General features: G+C 38.7%; 1 protein-coding gene across 15 annotated transcripts in view; it reads left to right on the forward strand.

Moving 5' to 3' along the window:
* Positions 1–20344, forward strand: part of LOC111250329 (putative phospholipid-transporting ATPase IIA) — a 33712-nt gene extending 13368 nt beyond the window's left edge. For 5 of the 15 annotated variants that reach the window (XM_022805384.2, XM_022805383.2, XM_022805385.2 and 2 more), the window contains 18 exons: positions 108–920; positions 2916–3180; positions 3502–3709; positions 3994–4166; positions 4348–4514; positions 4772–4874; positions 5033–5350; positions 5560–5694; positions 5889–6027; positions 6459–6595; positions 8310–8526; positions 8803–9045; positions 9349–9605; positions 10015–10191; positions 10647–10835; positions 11074–11305; positions 11722–11925; positions 18824–20344. In XM_022805384.2, the coding sequence (XP_022661119.1) occupies positions 108–920; positions 2916–3180; positions 3502–3709; positions 3994–4166; positions 4348–4514; positions 4772–4874; positions 5033–5350; positions 5560–5694; positions 5889–6027; positions 6459–6595; positions 8310–8526; positions 8803–9045; positions 9349–9605; positions 10015–10191; positions 10647–10835; positions 11074–11305; positions 11722–11925; positions 18824–18960 (4114 nt within the window). In that variant the 3' untranslated portion in view covers positions 18961–20344. Of the gene's footprint in view, positions 1–107; positions 921–2915; positions 3181–3501; positions 3710–3993; positions 4167–4347; positions 4515–4771; positions 4875–5032; positions 5351–5559; positions 5695–5888; positions 6028–6458; positions 6596–8309; positions 8527–8802; positions 9046–9348; positions 9606–10014; positions 10192–10646; positions 10836–11073; positions 11306–11721; positions 11926–13538; positions 18225–18823 lie in introns of those variants that run through there. The other 10 variants (XM_086986058.1, XM_022805393.2, XR_015325741.1 and 7 more) reach the window with 9 other exon arrangements.
* The last annotated feature ends 527 nt before the right edge of the window (positions 20345–20871 follow it).

Consider the following 20871-nt stretch of genomic DNA (forward strand, 5'->3'; position numbering starts at 1 on the left):
TTTTTTTTTTTTTTGTTCTTTGCTGTTTTTCTTCTTGTTCTTTTTTTAATTTTTAATCGTTGTTACCGGTACACTATCTGGCTTACGAACGCACACCCAATTCACAGGCAGGTCATCCGCGTCGTGGATCCGTCAGCGGGCACCGGCGGCGGCGTCGGCGGCTCGACCTACGAAGGCGAAACGTCGATCCATCCGAGAGGCCACCTGCGGGGCACTTGTGCCGCAGCAGCAGCAGACGGCGGCGGAGGAGGGGGCAGCCATCAAAATCCGCATCAGTTACCCACCACCTCCTATTACTACCAGAACAACAGCAGTGGCAGTGGTAAACTGCTCAGCCGAAACGATTTTGGTAACGGCGGCTTTCACTCAAACGGTAACGGGCCGTCCACAACGATCTCACTTAAAGCCCGGAATAACCATCGATCGCGCGGACAGCAGCAGCAACAACTTGCACAACCACAGCAGCCACATAGCCGTCAGCAGCAGCAACCGAACCAGCCTCATCACCTACGCTCTACGCACCTTCAGCCGCATCAGCAGCAGCAACAACAACAACAGCATCATCGTCGTCGTGACTCGATCTCGAGGGGTGGCGACCCTGATTCCGAGTGGGACGACTCCGAAGCAGCGTCGCTGCTCGATCCAAACTCGAGTGGTAACGGCAGCGTTCGGGGCGGTCGACGAAAGACCAGCAAAAGGTACAGCAACCTCCTCGACCTCGGCAACATCGTTCGGCAACACACGCAGCTGACTGGGGTCAGACACCATAGCGGTCATAAAACGGGCGTGCTGACTGGCCCAGGTGCCGCGAGTGTCGCGGGCGTGTCACGACTTCTTTCGCCCCTGTTCTCCTTGCTGTCTGGGGTGTGTCTTGGGGTCTGTGGCCGGTGCTGCCGTTTTCGTCGGCGAAGGAGGGCCAGGTTAGTCCAGCCGACGCACTCCAGCCGGGCTTGCTCAAGCTAACCACAGTTCAGAGCTGCCGCTCCCCTTCCGCAAGACTCCCCCGATTCGAATTTGCCACCGCTCTGACCTCGATCACTTCCGTTAGCATCACTTCCGATATATCACCTAAACGGCTCCCTCGTCTTTCCACCTCGGTCTCACTCACTTACAATTGAGAATCAGTATCTGTGCACGCACTGCACCACTCAACATCTAAATAACGAGCGACTGAACGAGTGACAAAGTTCTTGACTTCTGGGGGGCGTTTGGCGGTTGGCGGAAATGGCCGGGGCTGAATGACAAGTGTTTTGAGCGCGCCTGTCTCATGAGAGAGCACATTGAAACGATGGCGACCTGGAAAAATGGCATTTGATCTCGGTCGAACAACAATAATAAGATTAATCCTTGTTGCTGATCTTGACGGCAGTCATTAATCATTAACGTTCACCTATAGCCCGATTCTATATACAGTGGTCTTTCAAAATGGACAATGTTACTTGCACGCCATTTTGTTGATGCACGCTGCACAACAAAATCCCGTACATAATATTGCACATAATGTCTAATCATTTCGCGCTAGTGTTTTTCACCTGTATGCCATTCCTGCATGATGCTTTTGTTGGACCTGTTAATTTGATTTTGCTTCTGTTGGAACAATTGGACTATGCAGTATAACTACAGTGGATTGGCTGTCGCAGGTAAAGCATTGGCGTCTATTGAGTCGCTCTGACCCATAGAAAATTTGTCGATCTAGTGGCCAGTGGTGATGAAATGTTATAATGTATTATTCTTTCGGAAAAATTTCTCTACACGGAGTTAACGGTTCATCGGTGAGCCGGCTGGTGTGTTCTATGACCGGGGGTCTTTTCAATAACTTATTATATCTATTATTACAGTCGAGCATCGTACTAGAAATGACCTTTCACTTGCAAGTGCATGTGCACGAATATTGGCTTTCTAATCAGTGTTTGCCAATGTGTGTCATTAATTTGGCAGAATATCTGAGTTGAGTTCTGTTAAAAAACAATAACGAAAAGTACTTTTGGACTGAGAATTCGCGCCCTTGACTTTAACCTACCTAAGATGTCCCTTCCTTGTTGGTTTGGGTATAAACGGCGTTTTTTGAGATCACTCAGGTCCTCGTGTTTAAGAGTACTTTTTTTCTGACTGGGTCAAACGACAGGTTCATCTCTTTGAATTTGCTTTCCAACACCTACGAAAGTGAATGAGTGTCTAGTACGGGCATATTCCCATATGCTTTTGTAATGGTAACAATCTAGTTAGTTTCGCTAGCAAGTGCTTATGAGCACATACGAAGCTGTACAAATGTCACTCGTTATTTGCTGGACGTCTTCTATTATTGTTGTATATTTCCCACGCCATAGGTGCCATCTATGAAACGTAAGAGTAGCGCCAACGAATTTGCCCATCAGGACAATTCAATATTTCACGTGATTTTCTTGCGGTAATTGTAGTGTCAATACGTTTTATTTACAAATGTCGTTTGATTTTGGTTTATGTTGTGTGAATCTCTATAAAAGCCTCACCACCTCGTACTATTATGATGGAAATATTGCTATAGATTTCGCTTGCATATTTGAGTTTTACAAAAAGAACATGTTCAAAGGCCTGATTAATGACACCTTGCATAAAGCCTGCACACATATATGCATATATCCGACTTTTAAGATTTATTTGACATCGATGACTAGTCCGTTTGTAGGCATACGTTTAATAACTTTCGGAAGAATTTTTATCATGTTGCTTTGAGCGTTGTTTTACTATCAGTACATAGATTTAGTAATGATTGTACTCTTCTCTTAGTGGATTCAAAAGCAGTACGCAGATATCATATTTTTTTTTCTCTGTATTGTTACATACAGGTGCTGCACGAATAAGTAAATGGTGCAATTCTGATAAGCATTTTTTTTTTGTTTTCTGCGTTGTCTCTTCCTATTTTTTGGTCCCCTCAGCAGTTGGTTTTGGTGGTGCTGTTTCTGCAATTGTCTAGCCAGCTGCTGCTGTTTCGCGAAAATGCGCGGCTCACAACTCGCTTGGTGTTTTAAATGTTTCCGACGGCCGGAACTCCGGCCGCGTCAGGTTTTCCTCGGACGCGAGAGCACTGACCAGAAATTTCCCGCTAACAAGATTCGTAATCAGAAGTATAATTTATTCACATTCATTCCACTAGTGCTGTTCCACCAGTTTAAGTTCTTCTTGAACCTGTATTTTCTAGCGGTGAGTACACGTGCTTGGGTCTTTCGTGTGCTTGATATTTATAAAAATGTTAATATTAGCTTCTATTCTCCATTCATTTTAATCAACTGTCTGCTTGAATCCTGAGATGTCGGAGAAACACGGTCGAAAATAGCAATAGGAGTAACTATAGGGTACATTCTATAATATCATTCATATATGAGTTAGATTTTTAACATGTATACTGAACGAAATGGTAGGTACCAAAAAGGTGTGTGCTATATTAAGTTACTCGCATTGGATAAAAGTCTGGCATTTACAAGTTACTCAGCAATATTTTCCTTTTTTCTTGCTTCAACACAGATATGTTTAACGCAGCTGATTCCGGACCTTCGAATCGGCTATCCTTACACCTACTATGGCCCACTATTATTCGTTCTTTCTGTGACATTAATCCGTGAGGCGATTGACGACCATCGTCGGTACCGACGGGATATTGAGATCAACTCTCGGAAGTACAAGAAACTCACAACGGATGGGGTCGTTGATGTGCATTCGGCACACATCAAAGGTGAGGTTAAGCCTAGCATCTCTGTTGATACGAACATATGGTAACCCAGTAATACGTTCGCTTCCATTGAAGTCCTACGCAATCATTTCGTCATTTACGACCACCAGGTCTGTCTTCCGCATTAGGTTGAAGGTAGAGAATGTCTGCAAAAATGCTTGTCTTTAGAGGTAACTATAAAATGTTGTATCAGTGCATACATGTTTCCGTGTAGATCTTGTATAGCTGTCCCAGTGCGATTAATTACATTATTGCATTGTTATTTTTATAATTTTTCGACTATATAGTCTCCGATCTGATCATCGTTGAGAAAAATCAAACAGTCCCGGCTGATATGGTTTTTCTACGGACAACAGAAAAGAACGGCACATGCTTCATTCGAACAGACCAGCTTGACGGAGAAACCGACTGGAAATTGCGACTTGCCGTGCCTACAACGCAGCGACTGGAAATGACTGAGGTAAAAAAATTAAATCGTTGGCGGTGGTTGAACGAATGAGGTTGCGCTCACTTTCTAATTATTCACCGTCGTATATACATACGTAAACCGACGTGAATACTAGAGTAAGCAGAAAGTACGAGTTTTGCGATTGTAACGAATCGTAATAGTCAATCATTTAATTGGCTACGTTATGTTTTAGCAATTGGTGGAGTTAGATGCGTCAATATATGCAGAAGAGCCCAAGCGCGCTATCCACCATTTTGAAGGAACCTTCACCCGGCACGATCGTGATCAGCATGAAGAGTCGCTTGCCGTCGAGAATACACTCTGGGCAAACACCGTTGTTGCTTCCGGAACAGCTGTCGGGTTCGTACCTATATATATTCAAGAATGACGCCCAGACTCAATACCGCTTTTTGTGTATAGTAATAACCATAAAGGACAAAAAGGCTACTTTTTAATTAAACCTCTCTTCATAGTCCTTTAGCAGATTAAGATATAAGCAAAATGCCCTGCCTCATTGTAGCAATTATTTAAGGGCTGTTCGTATCTTACAGACATGCTATTTGTTGTGAGCTTGTAATAACTAATTGATAACTATGATGTCTGAATTTTATTTTTAGTTGCGTGATCTATACCGGTGTTGAAACCCGTTCAATGATGAACAACAATGAGTCTCGCTCGAAGATTGGATTGCTTGACGACGAAATCAACTCTCTCACCAAGGTAAAATTCAGCGAAGTCCCAACTTGCGAGATGCAGTGATCAAATATAAAATAGCCTACTTCATTTAATCACCACCTTTTTCCTGTCCGTCTAGCATATTGTAATGCGTAGTAAGGAGTGTAAATATAATGGGGCGCTATTTTGTGTTTCGCTTACAGGTTTGCGTAGCAGCCGTTGTAGTGCTGGCTTTGGTAATGGTTATTCTGAAAGGATTTGATGGCCCTTGGTGGAACTATTTGATTCGATACATCCTTCTCTTCTCGTATATCGTACCGATTTCATTGCGGGTCAACCTGGACATTGGCAAAATCTGTTATGCATATATGATTCAGGCTGACAGTCGCATCCCCCAGACAGTCGTACGATCGAGTACCATTCCTGAGGAGCTTGGTAGAATCAATTATTTACTTTCGGATAAAACAGGAACACTCACTAAAAACGAAATGATTTTTAAGCGGTTACATGTCGGTGATCAGGTACGTTTTCCACAGGCTGTACCTAAAAGGCGAATCAGCATCAAAAAACATCCATTAACATTACCGTTAAAATATTTCCAAAGTATTTTATGTACCTTATAGCTAAGAGTCAAATATATCAATTTTACGTTTGCATTGTATGTTAACCTGAATTTATTACTTGACGATTACAATTCATAATAATAATAGGCCTAAACTGTATCTGACAGGGCTATGGATCCGAGGGTTTCGACGAAATCCGCACAGTTCTGGCTCAGTGGTACGATCCGACAGGTAATCGAGAAATCCAGCTCCTACAGCAGCCGTCTACGTCGAGGGTGACTAAAAAGAGCAAGGCACTCAAGGTGAGTGTATATATATACATGCTTGCATCAGAAATAGATTTTTTCAAATACTTCGATTTGCGGATTTTTTTTTCGGATTGTGATGGTTTATAATACATTCATAGCGTTGTGTATTGTCGAATGATTTCGTATCAACCTTAACCTAACATTTGGCGGTGTATTTCTTTTTGGGACTCCGCCGCTGCATCTCAAAGGTACATGATGCCGTGTGGTCATTAGCGTTATGCCACAACGTTACGCCCGTCTTCGACAACAATAACTCCTCATCGAACGGCAACTCGAGCAGTCCTACTCAGGACACGACGCTGCTGGACCAGCACCACATTAGTACAGGTAGATCTATGTCGTTGACCACGAAGTGTAGCTTGGAGTTTTCATACAGTAGGGGAGTTTATTATAGAACTTTGGCTGGAAAAAGTGAGCTGTTACCCGGAGCTGTTACCGCCACATACTCCACTAAAAGCATTCGCTGCGTAGCAGTCCGCTGGACTCATCATTTTTTTGTTGATTTCAAAGACAAACGGCACTCTAATGTGACAGCAAATAAAGCACTAGAATAGAAAGGCTACTAATGCGTAAACGTACCAAATACAAAACACAATTTATATCAATTTAAATTAACATCGACAGTAGTGTGCATAATATAAGAGTGTGAATTTTATTGCCACTACTTTGACTACTGCCAGCTAAGTTTGGCGAGCAAAGTGGCATTAAGACTCTACACTGGATATATTATTATATATATTTATTGTTATTTTTAATAGGCAAATCAACTCATTCTATTGGTATTGACGACATCTCCCCGTTAGACTCGTCATCCTCGTCATCGACTCCGCTACGCAGCCCTGTTTCGAATTTCGGCAGCGTGGATGCATGTGACCGACAATCGGTGGTATACCAGGTGGGTTAACTTGCGCTTAAATAATTAATAGTAATAATAATAATAATAACAATAGTACTACCGATATAGTTCTTAACGTGAAGGATAAAATACCAGTCCTTTTTAATACGGTTCCAGTTTCTAGATAGCACACAATAGTTACTCTACTGAGGTATGATAATATCGTGAACTCTTTGTTAAATTCAAGTCATACTGATCTTTATAACTTAGCCACACCAAGCCAATTGGTAAACACCTTCTACATGACATTTCATCACACTTCAGAATTTCTTCCGGTTCCTTATACTGCTGTCGATAAGCACAGGGACTTATAAGGCTTGGCTCAGCGATTGAAAACACCGGTAGTAAAACTCAATATTCGAAAGTGCTTACTGCCTTTGATCGTGCGGTCAAGAAAGCTGGAAGCATTTTTCTCTTCTACTACCGTTTGGCGCTTTATCGATCCATGGACAGCACAAAAATTCTTCCTTCTGGAGTTAGTGACAGAGGCAATAAATACACTGATAGTACTGATATTTCAAAATGCTCTGCCTTACACTTTGCTATTATTGCCACCAAACGCAAGGCGGTCTTTCATTAGTCATACTCTTAATGCTTGAAGGATTTTTCTGATTACTACACTTAGTTACTAGTACCCACTCTTGGTTCCTAATATCAGTGCTACTCAACTGGTGTAAAATGAGCAAAAATCTTAAGGCGGAATACAACGATTCTGCTCTATCCGTTCCACTTAACCTTATTGAACTTAACATGTGCTGTTTGGCCTGGCCGATAGAACTGTTTAACTAGTTCTTAACTTATTTCCACCAGCTCTTCCCGGCTTTTGAAAATCGTATTTGCAAAAGTAAGCGGCTAAAAAGTGAGTTTTTGTCTTAGCGCCTAGTAACAATAACGTCCTACCTCTCCAAATTTTTTGAAACATGCATGAAACAACTACTGTTGAAACGTTCTGCTTCGCATATACTTATGAACACGGTTGTTGTTCAGAGTACTCAACAGAGATTAGTCTGTGGTCAATACTTGACGATATGATAAAATCTTTTCTGGTGAGTGGCAATATTGTAATTTGTGTATATCTTGATCAGCTGTATTGACCATGACATACCTATCAAAAGTCTTTCTTACATGGGCCTTACTGTAGAACGGTGTCAATGGCTCCGTAGTTATATACAAGGAATATTTTTAAATTAAATTCACTGGGGTGCTTATACCCCCTGCGCTCCGTTTCACTGAACGTATTTGATGAAACAGTTCTGATTCTATTTCTATCTTTGTTGTAAGTTAACCTGCTTCTCTAGAATGGAAACATATTTCCCATAATTATTACTGGAACACTTTTGGACCTCAAATCTATTTATTACAAGTACTCTGTCGCTCAAAAAAATAAACACTGACTGAAATTTACAGTTAATTGGAGCGCGAACTGCTCAAAATGTATTTTCAAATAACTTCAACCCATACTTATAATTTAAATTATATATACTGGTATGACTTTACCTTCTATATTTTCCACTTTTTTATTACCGTTCATATATTTATATATATATATATGTTTATATTTATTACTTATTATTATATTATAATATATTATATTATATTAATGTATATTTATTACTGTTTATCAGTTTTAAGATAACAAGATTTCTTTATGGCATTAGAATACCCTATCTAATAATAAATCACGTTCCTTCATTCACTCACTTGTCCTCTGTAGGCATCCTCACCAGACGAGGTAGCATTGGTGCAGTGGACGGAGAGTGTTGGCTTAACATTAGTGTTCCGTGACATCACGCAGATGAAGCTAAAAACTCCTCACGGCAATACGCTAACTTATACGATACTAGAGACATTCCCATTCACATCCGAGCGCAAGAGAATGGGCATTATCGTCCGAGAAGAGAGCACAGGGCAGATCACATTCCTTATGAAGGGTATGATTTCTCTCTCGGAAGCTATTAATACACATATAAAAAGAAAATATTTTTACTCAGAGAACAACGTTTTTAATTAGTCAACAAAAACAGGCAAGAAATGGCTCCTAGGCGTATGTGTCGGAAGATTTGCAATAATAATTTCTAAGTACAAAGCTGTTAGGCCTAGTCGTTATTAAGCAGTTCGGTTAATGCTCAGTAGTCCAATTGATTTGTCGTAATTGATATTTCTATGTGCTTTCTGATGTTTGTTTCTACTATACTGCAAACTGCTAGGCGCTGATATGATAATGTCGCAAATTGTCCAGTATAATGATTGGCTTGAGGAGGAGTGTGATAATTTGGCGCGTGAAGGCCTTCGCACGCTCGTTGTGGCTAAGAAAGAGCTCTCAGAGGAGATGTTTGCCGAGTTTCAGACGCGCCTGCACAAAGCCAAAGTGGCTATGCAAGACAGACAGGACCGTGTCAACGAAGTCCTGATGAGTCTTGAAAAAGATCTCGAGCTTGTGTGTCTCACAGGTAAAGTAATAAGTACACTCGTACTAGCGTACGGGCGAACATAAGCAAACCGTGAACAATGTTTTACTCACTGCTAAAGCTGCTATAACGCAAACTAGAAACAAACATTAGTAGCTTCTGAAATTTCCAACATTTTACTTGTTATTAAGGTAATTACGGTGCTTTCATGTCTATACTAGCTAATACAAATTATTATTTTATTGTTCTTAGATGTACAGGTCAAGTGGACAGTTGTTGGAGTGGCCTCTAGAATTTGCCATTTTTCTAAAGTATACATTCATTAAACCACGTTTCAATACTTAGGTGTTGAGGACCAACTACAGAACGAGGTAAAGCCAACCCTTGAACTTCTTTCAAATGCTGGCGTGAAGGTGTGGATGCTCACAGGTGATAAATTAGAGACGGCGACGTCGATAGCAAAGTCGTCGCGTCTTGTTAGCAAGATGCAGGAGGTACATGTGTTTGACACGGTTACCGATCGAACAGAGGCACATGAGGAAATGAACTCGTTCCGAAAGAAGAACGATGCGGCGTTAGTGATTTCCGGCGACTCTCTTGAGGTCAGTAGATGTCGACTTGATGAACGCGGTTGATATGCGTTAGCATAAACGATTACTAAGGATTAAGCAAGTCAGTCAGTTCGAGTTAAATCGCATTAAAAAGTAATGGTAGGTAAAATAAACTTTTTCTTTACTGTTTCATTTATCTGATACAAGATATACATTTCTTAGTACTTAACACGTTCACCTCTGAGTATGACTAGCTATCTGAGCATGGGCAACCTACCATAAAAATGTCGATTTTTGACAACGCATGGTAAGACAACTTTGGAATTCAACTTGCGATCGAATGGTAGGATAAACGAACTTTTTGATGAATATTTCTCATACTAGTGGTTACCTTGATCAAGAAGGCGTAACCATTTCTCTAAACAGTGGAACCTTGCTTCCTTTCTGCTGTGCCTTTTAGGTGTGTCTGCGTTATTACGCAGCGGAATTTATGGAGTTGGCGTGCGCATGTCCAGCCGTTGTGTGCTGCCGATGTTCGCCTACGCAGAAGGCCCAGGTTGTGGAACTCATAAAGAAACATACCGGCAAACGGACGGCAGCAATTGGCGACGGCGGAAATGACGTCTCCATGATTCAGGTCGACAAATGTTTTGTTTATCGCGGTGTTTATTACCATTTATATATCTATATCGATTTTTCAATAGATTGCAACATTTTAGGATCCCTTATATTTTGTGGTAAGGGATATTTCTCATTGTAACATTTTTGTATATGTTGCTTCTTATGTGTAACAATTACTGGTAGCAACTTTTGTGTGGGCGTGCATGTCACAGCGCTGTAACAACTTTGATCTATAGCAGCAGACTCAAGTTGCTATTTACAGCTCTGTATGTAGTTCTCTGTAAATAAATTCTGTTCAGACTGAACAGTGTGAAGACAATTAGAACAAGCAATGCAATTGCTTGGAAAAAATCGCTTGTTTCGTCTTGAGTGTTTGTTTATTCCTGTAAAAGTAGGGATGTTGCGCTCAGTCGTAGCATAAACTATAGTCGAACCAATAATCATTGATTTGATACATGATCTCATCAATAGGCGGCAGACGCTGGCATTGGTATTGTTGGCAAGGAGGGCCGACAGGCGTCACTGGCAGCCGATTTTTCGATCACACAGTTTTCGCACGTGTCCCGTCTATTACTCGTGCACGGACGGTACAGCTACAAGAGATCAGCTGCCCTATCGCAGTTCATTATCCATCGAGGCCTTATTATCTCGGTCATGCAGGTACGTAGAATATTTCATTTGAATCTTTAAAGAGTATGATACATATTGGGTATATAAGCCAAAACACATATTCAGCCATAAGTCTTTTTTCATACCCCGGTTTGGAAACCCATATTTTTCTAAATAATAACGATATACTACACTATTACATAAACGAAATCATCATTTTGATGAGTAAGCTGTATGTATCGATCAAATAACGTTTTTTGTCTAATTTTTTGCTTTTCTATGGTTGTAGGCGGTGTTTAGTTCAGTGTTCTATTTTGCCTCAGTGGCGTTATATCAGGGTTTCCTGATGGTTGGGTATGCGACGGTCTACACCATGTTTCCTGTCTTTTCACTTGTCCTCGACAAGGACGTTACCCCGGAAACGGCGCTTACGTATCCCGAGCTATATAAAGAAATGGGCAAAGGACGATCATTGTCATACAAGACATTCTTTATCTGGGTGCTCGTCTCAATTTACCAAGGTAAGAACCGCATTTGTTTCGGAATTGTGCTCTTGAAAAGCTTAATAAAGTTGTTAGCTATCTAGCTACTGCCGAAATTTGCACTTCAAAATTAAGAACAATTGAACTTGAACAAACAGAGAAATGTAAAATACCTATTTCTACATAATAGAACTTTAATATATCGAGTAAATCCATCAGCATTTATCTAAATTTACCTGCAAGTGAATTATAAGTGAAATGTGTGTTATATTTAGTAGTCAACCATATATTTTTTATATCGCCTATTCTCCATCGATTTTAATTCGAGTTTAAGAACTTAATTGTCGTTTCTAACTATCCCGCTTTACGCAAATTGCGATATCAAATAAGAGAGCCTATATGTCAAAACGGTAAATGCTTATCTTCCACCATTGATGATTTGAATGGCTTCATAGGAGCAATCATTATGTACGGAGCTTTGGTATTGTTCGAGGATGAGTTTATACACATCGTCGCCATCTCCTTTACTGCCCTGATTCTTACTGAACTCCTAATGGTTGCGTTGACAATTCGGACGTGGCATTGGTTCATGTTGGCGGCAGAATTGTTGTCTTTGGGCATCTACGTTGCATCGCTTTTCTTCCTTAAGGAATCATTTGGTAAGTGTTTGCAGCAGAACAGCATGATGCATAAACAAATATAAAAGAAGGAAAATCAAGTAAGTTTTTGTTTATTGAAACTAACTACAGGCATCTCGTAGAAAATTTTCCATGATCGAATTCTGGAAGTCCAGTAACTTCACCTTAGTAAATACCGAGAAAATGCTTCTGTTTAGTATGTTTTTGTCTTTATTACATTAAGGACTTTCGGCATCTAGCTTTTCGTACAATTCGTGCAAAATTGCTGTTAACTACTCTAATATGGCGTTAATTACTATGGTTCGATTCTGGAAATTTTAAGATGTAGCAGCAACGCATCCGAAGGGTCGTTGCGCACTGTACAGATGGGGTAGAGGATATACTTCTGCCAAACTTCTAGTTTATGGGCTCCACATTAATAAATGAAGTATTTTTTGCAGGCAGTAAAGTACATTAAATATGCCTGCATGCTCGGCTTTAATTTGATATCACGTAATATACTATTACCTGAAAGGTGGTGTTAACTCCTGTAACTATCTTTTATTTCCTGGGACGTTTTTGGCCAGAATTTATTATTTTTATGCGTTTTGTTGTAATGTGTGCCCACCAATAAGCCCATTTATTGGTAATGGCTTGGTTCATTATTCATTTTTTATCGACAAATTAAAAGTAACAGGCCTAAGAGAGTTTCTTGAGTTTTATTTTTTAATTCCTGCAGCTATTTCTACGGTGCGATCAAGTCCTCGAAATGATTTTTTCGATACACCATGAAGGACTTGTACTGAAATGTCTAGTCGCGGCAGATTTTGTCGTACTTTTCTAGGATTTTTTCAACAGACTTTTAAAACGGCATAATAATCGCATGCTATAGTAACTATTTGCCAACGCTTTTATTTAAACCAGTGATAAACGCGTGCTTATCACAAAGCATTCAAAGAGATGCACATTAACTAGTCGAATTGCGTTGGGTTTCTTTTTTATTGAAGTTGTTGAAACGAGAAATAGAATAGAACAGCGCCATGGTGACAAAACACCACACACTATTGATTATCAAAATCATATAGAGACGCTATGAGGCACAACTAAGGGTCATCATCATCTTATTTTTGAATACTAAGCGACAAATTCTCAGTTATTCTGCAAACGCAGAAAATATTCTTGTTATTAATTAAGTTTATAGTTAGTAACTACTAATGGTATTTTAATATCCTCATAGCTGTATTGCATAATTTTTAAAAACACTCGATCACTAGATTAATTTATCGTATTGTAACCCGCTTGCGGCCCTCTAACAGTAGTGTAAGTCTGTAATTATCAAGAGCTACACATTATGCTACTGAAGTACTTGCACTAATGTATTTTGCCTGGAATGTTTTATATATATATATATATATAAGCGTTGTTTTTTTCTTGAATGACTACAGCCTGTTTTAAATTCATTGCTTTTTTTAATTGTCGTGACATTTTTACTCGCACAAAAACACCTGCGGTACTCGCATTCAGTTTGATGATTGATTCCTTTATACTTGATGCCTATATCTTTGATAGCTTATCACTTTTATTGAGTGGTTTAGTTATCAAAACTTGCTCCATGAGAATTTCCTCGTGCTCCCTGCTGTCCGATCTCTTCCCAGCTGTGGTTTAATATTTATAGGGCAGGAAAATTTAGATCACAAAAAAAACCTTCACTTGCTTTCTCACCTGTGTGATCGAGCCCATCGAACCCTTTCCCCTACTGGCCCACGCTCCCAAGGGCGAAATTCTACTTCAACATAGCCTGGCTTTCGGCTCACGAACAGTCGCTAAAACGAGGCGTGCCTTTCATTTTGTCTGTATTTTCGGCATCAATTTTTGCTAAGTTTCCTCGATTCGGGTAAGTTGTCTCTTTTTCTGGTATTTCTCATCATCAATATATCACATACGGATGCGCAGTATTGTATATTGTTTCACTTTTTTTGGTAGTGATTCGTATCGCATACAGTTCGCTTATATTGATCATGAATTGCTCGCACGCGACGCTGAACATATCAAGAAGCTTAGAATGTTTTTACGCTCTGTGCTAGCTTATAATATAGAAGTGCACACGCTAAATAAATCATAAATGGAGTTCTCATAAAAAAAACACTTAGTGGCTGCCTAATGTGGACGGTTAAGGTTGACTCCTAGCGATATTTGAGCAGAATATAGAGTCCTGAGGAATAAAACGGCGTTATTTGTAGTCACAGGTATTCTCTTAAGAAACAATTGAGTTCTTATTGCCTGAACTGTGGTGTAAATTTCCTCTGAATAGAGAGCTGTTGTGGCCAAATGTGTAATTATTTTTCTTAACGTACCGAAAACTAATCGTCACAAAAACCCGAGCGACGACAGATCACACATTTTTGTTGATCGTTCACTTAGTTACGATCGTTCACGATGCGAAGTTATTGCAGTTGGCGTTAGCAAAGATTGTAAATGGACTGATTTTAGTACGTGCGTACTGGCTAGACATGTCTAATACTCAGAAAACACGTTTGAGGTATTGAATTATCTGCCAAACCCTTCTATTGTGTCAAAACGTACGCCGTTTTACCTTTAATAATTTTCTCTTTTGCTACGTGTATCTGACTGTGCAAAATCCAATGAAAGTATGCTTGGAAGTATTTGAATGTTCAGTGTTGATGTACAGTGAATTTGTATTTGTTGTTTTTTGTCCCAACAGAATAAATTTTCATTGTATGCGTATATTCAAATTTAGTTCAAGTACGTACCATACATAATCAAAATGGTACAGTTCAATTAAATACTGTGGGCATTTTTAAGGTCATTTTTTAAGCCATTCGATAAATTCTAACTGCAAATAAGTTTATCAAAGTTACAGCTATTACAGTAAACAAATAATGGAACTCCTATATAGAGGAGTTAGAGAACGTATGTACCATACATGATAAGCATTATATTTATGGATTGTATCAACGCTTGAATATTATGACAGCTGACATGTAACAATATGCACCTTTTATTTAGCAAACATATTTTCAAACAAATTAAAATGATAATCATCTTGGTATGCCATTCAGTGTAGGTAATAAGGCAAGCAGAGTATTTGGTTTTATCTTTCTCGGTATCGTAACTCATTAAATATTGTTATGGTATGATGTAACTTTCAGATAAAAACTTCATTCAGAGCGGCGATTTTATTTTCAAGGTCGTCTGTGTTACGCTACTGTCTTGCGTTCCCTTGGTTCTGTTGAAGTACATGCACAAGAAAGTGGCACCGCCCTCATACTCGAAGCTGTCATAATACGAGGATAATCACCAATACAACTTCATCATCACCCTAACGGCTTGTCAGCATTTTGCGCCTTGACAAATTCTCACGCGAGGGCTGGAAAAAGTGAACGCCATACAGCCATAACAACTATACATAAAAAAATTCTGAAGTGGCAAGAAGGAGGAGCTATTCTGTGGCGTTTAAAACGAAAGTACATTTTCCTATAAACTTTGAACTATTATTAGCAAAGATGGCATCGGCAAACATTTGGTAGCATGATCGACGCAAACTAAGAACAGGAAAGATTACAACATTTATCATCCAGTGCTCTCGCAGAAGTTGTATAGCATTACCGGTTATTAAAATGCCGTGTACCATGCTACGAGTGATGTTTTCTTTTAGTTGGTTTTAAATGCGATGGCGAACCCATAATCTGTATGGAAAAATGGAACTTGGATGTGATGCTGTAAAGTGGCTCAGGTTCTCTAGGCGGTTTGTGTTACAAATACAACCGCCCTTTGTAACTCAGCCGCCGAATACCGTAAATGAATAAAAAAATGTCATTGACCAACATATGCAAATGGTGGTAGGTAAATTATTTTCGCGTAAATTAGTTTTTTCTTAAAAACCTTTTACGCCACGAAGAACCTTCTGGCTGTCCTAACTGAAAAGATTACATCCACGGATTTTGAAAATTTCACGGAATGTTCAGTATTATAAATGTTTCTTTCAGATTTTAGTCCTTTAGATTAAGGTACGCCCGTCTCAATATAAACAACTTTTTTACAAAGGCAATGAAAAAAGATCGTTAGCATGCAGTATTCGAGCCAAATCGTCAAACGTCTTACTACTTAACGGAAATACCCAAAATGACTAGCCTTCGTCTGTTTGAAAATGCGAGTGGTCTTAAAAATATTTACATAATACAAATATAAGTGTGCGGAAAGTGGATGCGAATTTAATCACAATGCCAGCTATGTGAAAAAGATCCTTGTCCGGTTTTATGGCTGCCCTATTTGTCTCTAAGTCCCTTGACACAGCTTGATAGATTGTCTTACTGTTGCCATCTTTTCTGTTCTAGTTCTAGGAATTATATGCGTACAGCGTATAAAATAAGCTTTAACTTTGGTTAAATGTATACAAGTTAAAAAAGTGGGTTAAGATGTTGTAACGTTAGTCAGCAATGGGTGATACAAGTTGCCAACTAATTGTTTTACAAAGAAAAATGTTTTACGATTTCCTTTGGAATTTATTAAATACAACTGGCAAAAGTGAAACGACCTATTACATTGCTGTTTAGCAGATTTAGTCCAGACTGTACAAACTGAATTAAAGGTGAGAAGAAAACGCTCTTGGCTGTTCCTACTATGTGAACAAGTCATCGGAATTACCTCTAAAGTATAGCATTAAGAACCTGCTTCCCTTGGAAGTTCTAGTAGGGTGAGTTTTACTAAACTGATCTGGAATTTCCCAAAGAGGGTTACGAAACGCCAAGGTAACAATTGGCCAACGCTGAAAGTTGAATCAAGGATGGGAGCATGTTTATAGCTACCATGGCAACAAACTTAGAGACGCGCATGAGCTATCCCGACCAAACCGCCTGATTCTTCAAAATTCTTCTGCGCTGTGGATGTCGAGAACGTTTACCCCAACATTTTGAAAACATTTGTCCACCTTTCTCTGTTCTACAGTATTGGGCCAGCATTTATTCCAATAACCTTTCCATTTCCATTGTTTAAAATGCCAAATAATTGTCGTTTATATCAAGGCGTTTGTTGTATGCAGGCGATGACGGTTTTAGTTACTACTGTTTGTCTGATGAAGACAAGTTATGCTGTAGTATATGTCCAGTTGATCAAGATGGGTTTTTTGTCAGAGACTTACAATTTTAGTAAATAGTTCAAGTAAAAGCATGACACGCTGTACAATGGAAGTGCTACGAAATGAAATAATCTTTATTCGAAATGGCAGGTAAAGAGACAAACGAAATCGCGTAGAAGCGAACTAAACGGAGGCTTTCGGACTGTCCCATGCATGAGTGTACGAGAATTATGTTCGAAGACAAATCAATCTAAGAGATATCTTGGAAGAAAATGATGATATAGTGTGTGAAATAATTATATACACGAAATAGAAAATACGCTCTAGATATGGCCTAATTAGATATTTACAAAGTATTTCTTATAATTTATTGTCGCTTATATTTGCCGAAGGTTCATTAGTGTGTACAGAATCTTAAAAATTACAAGTTTAAAGCTTGTGTGGAAATATTATAATTTTGGCATATTCGATTTGCGGGAAAAAAAAAAAAACTTTAGTCATCGGTTTACTCGTAGCTCTGTGTTCCTTCAGTTTTGTTCGTTTATTTTACATATTGCTGCCACAAAAAATATATTTTTCAGAAATTTCAATATAAACAATGGCTTTAGTGCAATTTTGTATGTAATAACTTGTTCGAGAAAGCAGTCTGTGTACATTTTTGAGAAACTACGAGTAGCCAATGATTTAATAGCAAACACCATTTAAAATTTACTGTTATGAGAAGATTTTATAAGGATATTGACTAAACTCCTTAATAGGTACGCCAATACTTACCGAAGACTATTAATGTCGAAAAGTTATTTTTTTGAATGAATAATATTACTTTGCAGGTAGAACGATTGTTCAGTTTAGCAATGGTTAATCCATATGAGCAACTGCGCAAAGAAGAGATAAGCTAAGATTAGCATGATTTTTTATATAACTTATTGCTCTAGACAGAAATAACTAATTAAATTTAAACAAACCAAATAATTCCACGTGGAGGATTAAAAACGCATAAGTAGACAACTACTACCTATCAATGTCAACATGACAGCACTGACGTCAATTATGAGAATATATAAAGCAGAAATCATGTTAACTAACATCGGATTAAAAACAAACATGAGGTTAAGCAGGAGAGAATACTTGTAAATAAAGATTCGTGTGATATTATGCATATATATAATATATATATATATACACACGTATATATATATATATATATATATATATATATATATATATATTAGCCAGTTTGTTCAAATTTTATGGTGTTTTCAACTCATTAGTTATAGATTCGCTCTATGATAGCTTACTATTACAGATAGTATCGTAAGTATCACGAACATCCTCGGCTAAGTTAGCTGTTGGCTGTCTTTTAATGCAAAAAGAAGATTTGGAGAAAGCAATACCAATTCAAGCCCAATTTAAGTCGCACGGGTATTTCGAGCACTTCGCAACCGTAACAAGAGTATAACCTTATGAAGGCGATTTAAGTTCTATGTTATCAAATTTATAGATTCTACTGTGTAAGCCTTAGCTAAGGATAGTATACGAAAATGTAGTACATACTCGAGTTTCGAAAACCAGCAAGGCCTTCATTTGATATATATCAAATAATTTAGTTAGGGCAGCTTTCGTTGGCGACTTGTAACAAATAATTGCGGTGTTAGAGGATTTATTGTTATAATTTTATTCTAATTAGCTGACAATCCTGCGTTCTATGCTTTTTGTATAGTTAGTGACTTCTATGGACAATGGCTTCGATAGATTGCACAGATCCTTGATCACATGTTGTATATGTGTATAGAATGATGTTTAAATCGGCCACGCCTTTTTTGCTGCTTCTTTCCTTTGTTGCAGATGCGGATTTTCTCAAATCTCCAGAATTCCACTACAAGGTCGTATTAGTTACAATTGTATCCTGTCTTCCGCTTTACGTGCTCAAGTATCTCCACCGGAAGGTAGCGCCCACATCACTTACCAAGCTACAGCAGTGAAGTGAAATGACCACAAACGTTTGCTGTCTGTGTTTTGCCAGCAGTTGCGAATGTACTGATCGCATAGTGCAAAATGGCCACGCACATCCGAGAAAAGCAGGGCAGGACCGTCGATATAGGAGCTATGTAATACTGGATATCCAAGATAAATCTAGAGCGACAGGGCGTTGCTAGGAGGAAATGAGTATAGCTTAGAATCAAAACAATCAATTGAAGACATGCTACTCAAGGGCAGAAAAGGGGCAGAAGTCATGAAGGGACCTGGATTTGCCGCTATAGGTGACAAAAGTATAGTCGAACTCGAAACGACAATGACAATGATGATAATAGAAAAGAAACGACGTGACCTTTAAAGATTATGCATAGAATTAAATACTATATGTATTGAGCGACTAGCAGCCAATCCCATGCTTTCTAAATACTATCCCCATGTAAAATATAATTAATATGTAAGTATTAGTATATAGAGATAGGAAAAAAAAACTATATATTTTTTTTCTATTTGTGGTATGCGAGACATAAATGCGACTGCAAGCTATATTTGAGAGAGGAAAAATATCAACTGAGAAAATCCAGCAATATGCAAATAGCAACATGAATGATCATATCGATATCTAACAATAATATAGTAGTAATGAACTATAATAGCGCTACGTGCCTTGTTGCAACTTTATTTTAGAAACATATATATATATATACATAGACAGTTGATACTAAAGATAGTCGATAAGAAGCGAAAGCTGTGTGTCATCAATGAAAAGAATAGGTGGATAATGAGTTGAATTCCGCTGAAATGAGGCAGTTGTCAACACATTTCGTGATGTGAAAACAGAAAGCTTTAGAAAAATTGAACACGGCATCTGTCTAGTGAATTGTTACGGAGACGTCGCCTGGTGTATTTGACGTACGAGCAGCGAAAAGGTAGCTAAAAAATCACTGGAGGGCCTACAAGTAAGCAGATGTATTGAGAATGCTATTAAAAAAAATTGATTCTCACATTATGAGCCAGCAGTAGGCAATAGAAAAACATAATCATACTAATTGAGTCGCAGTGATTATACCTGCTGTTATTATACTGAAAATCGTCGTATGTTGATTGTTATTACACTAGTTTTTAATATAACTGATACAAGTAATAATATATATATATATATATATATTATTGCTTATATAAATAGGTAATGCGCAAAGAACTGGCAAAATAGAGGCAAAAACATAGGGATCAATCTGCCGGAAGAAATTTAATGAAATATTGGCAGCAAGCCGTCCAAATAAAGAGTGAAATCTCTTGATAGTGTGAAACGTTAGGCATCGGCTACGAACCGAAGAGAAAAAAATAATTATAAGTGAGAATAAAGTATATTGTGATAACTGTTTTCATCTAGGCGACTGTACTTATGCGAAACAGCTTATTGCCATCTCCAATAGGTTATCTAATCTTCACCAGACCTTGTAGTCAAGCTATAGCAGTATCCAATTCTTGTATGTACCGTATTGGCAAAGAATTTTCGTCCCTATACTAGATGCATATTTCGTTTCGTTCAGTTAGTTATTCAGCTTCCTTCAGCTTATTATGCCAAAGAAGTTCTATAATCAATCTCTTCATAAGCAATCTTTACCAGTCATGAACTAAAGGAAAATATTTTCTATTTTTACGCCCGGAGCTGGGTCAATATTTCCTAGGACGTCTGAGCTCTAGTACCGAGCGAACGTGTCTACCTCACGAGATTTGTTTCATATTTCTAGCGTTCGTAGGCAGCATTGCCTACCATAACATCGTCGAAGCGAAATCAATCAGTTTCGATTGAAGACGGCGTCAGCGGTACCCATAAACAAAGATCATAAAAAATGCATCTCCCTCTACAGTTGCCTATAAGAGATTGTTTGAAGTAAATATAAAGAAGGAAGTAG

The sequence above is a fragment of the Varroa destructor genome, unplaced genomic scaffold (genome assembly GCF_002443255.2).
Source record: "Varroa destructor unplaced genomic scaffold, Vdes_3.0 BEIS01000004.1, whole genome shotgun sequence".
Lineage (NCBI taxonomy): Eukaryota > Metazoa > Arthropoda > Arachnida > Mesostigmata > Varroidae > Varroa > Varroa destructor.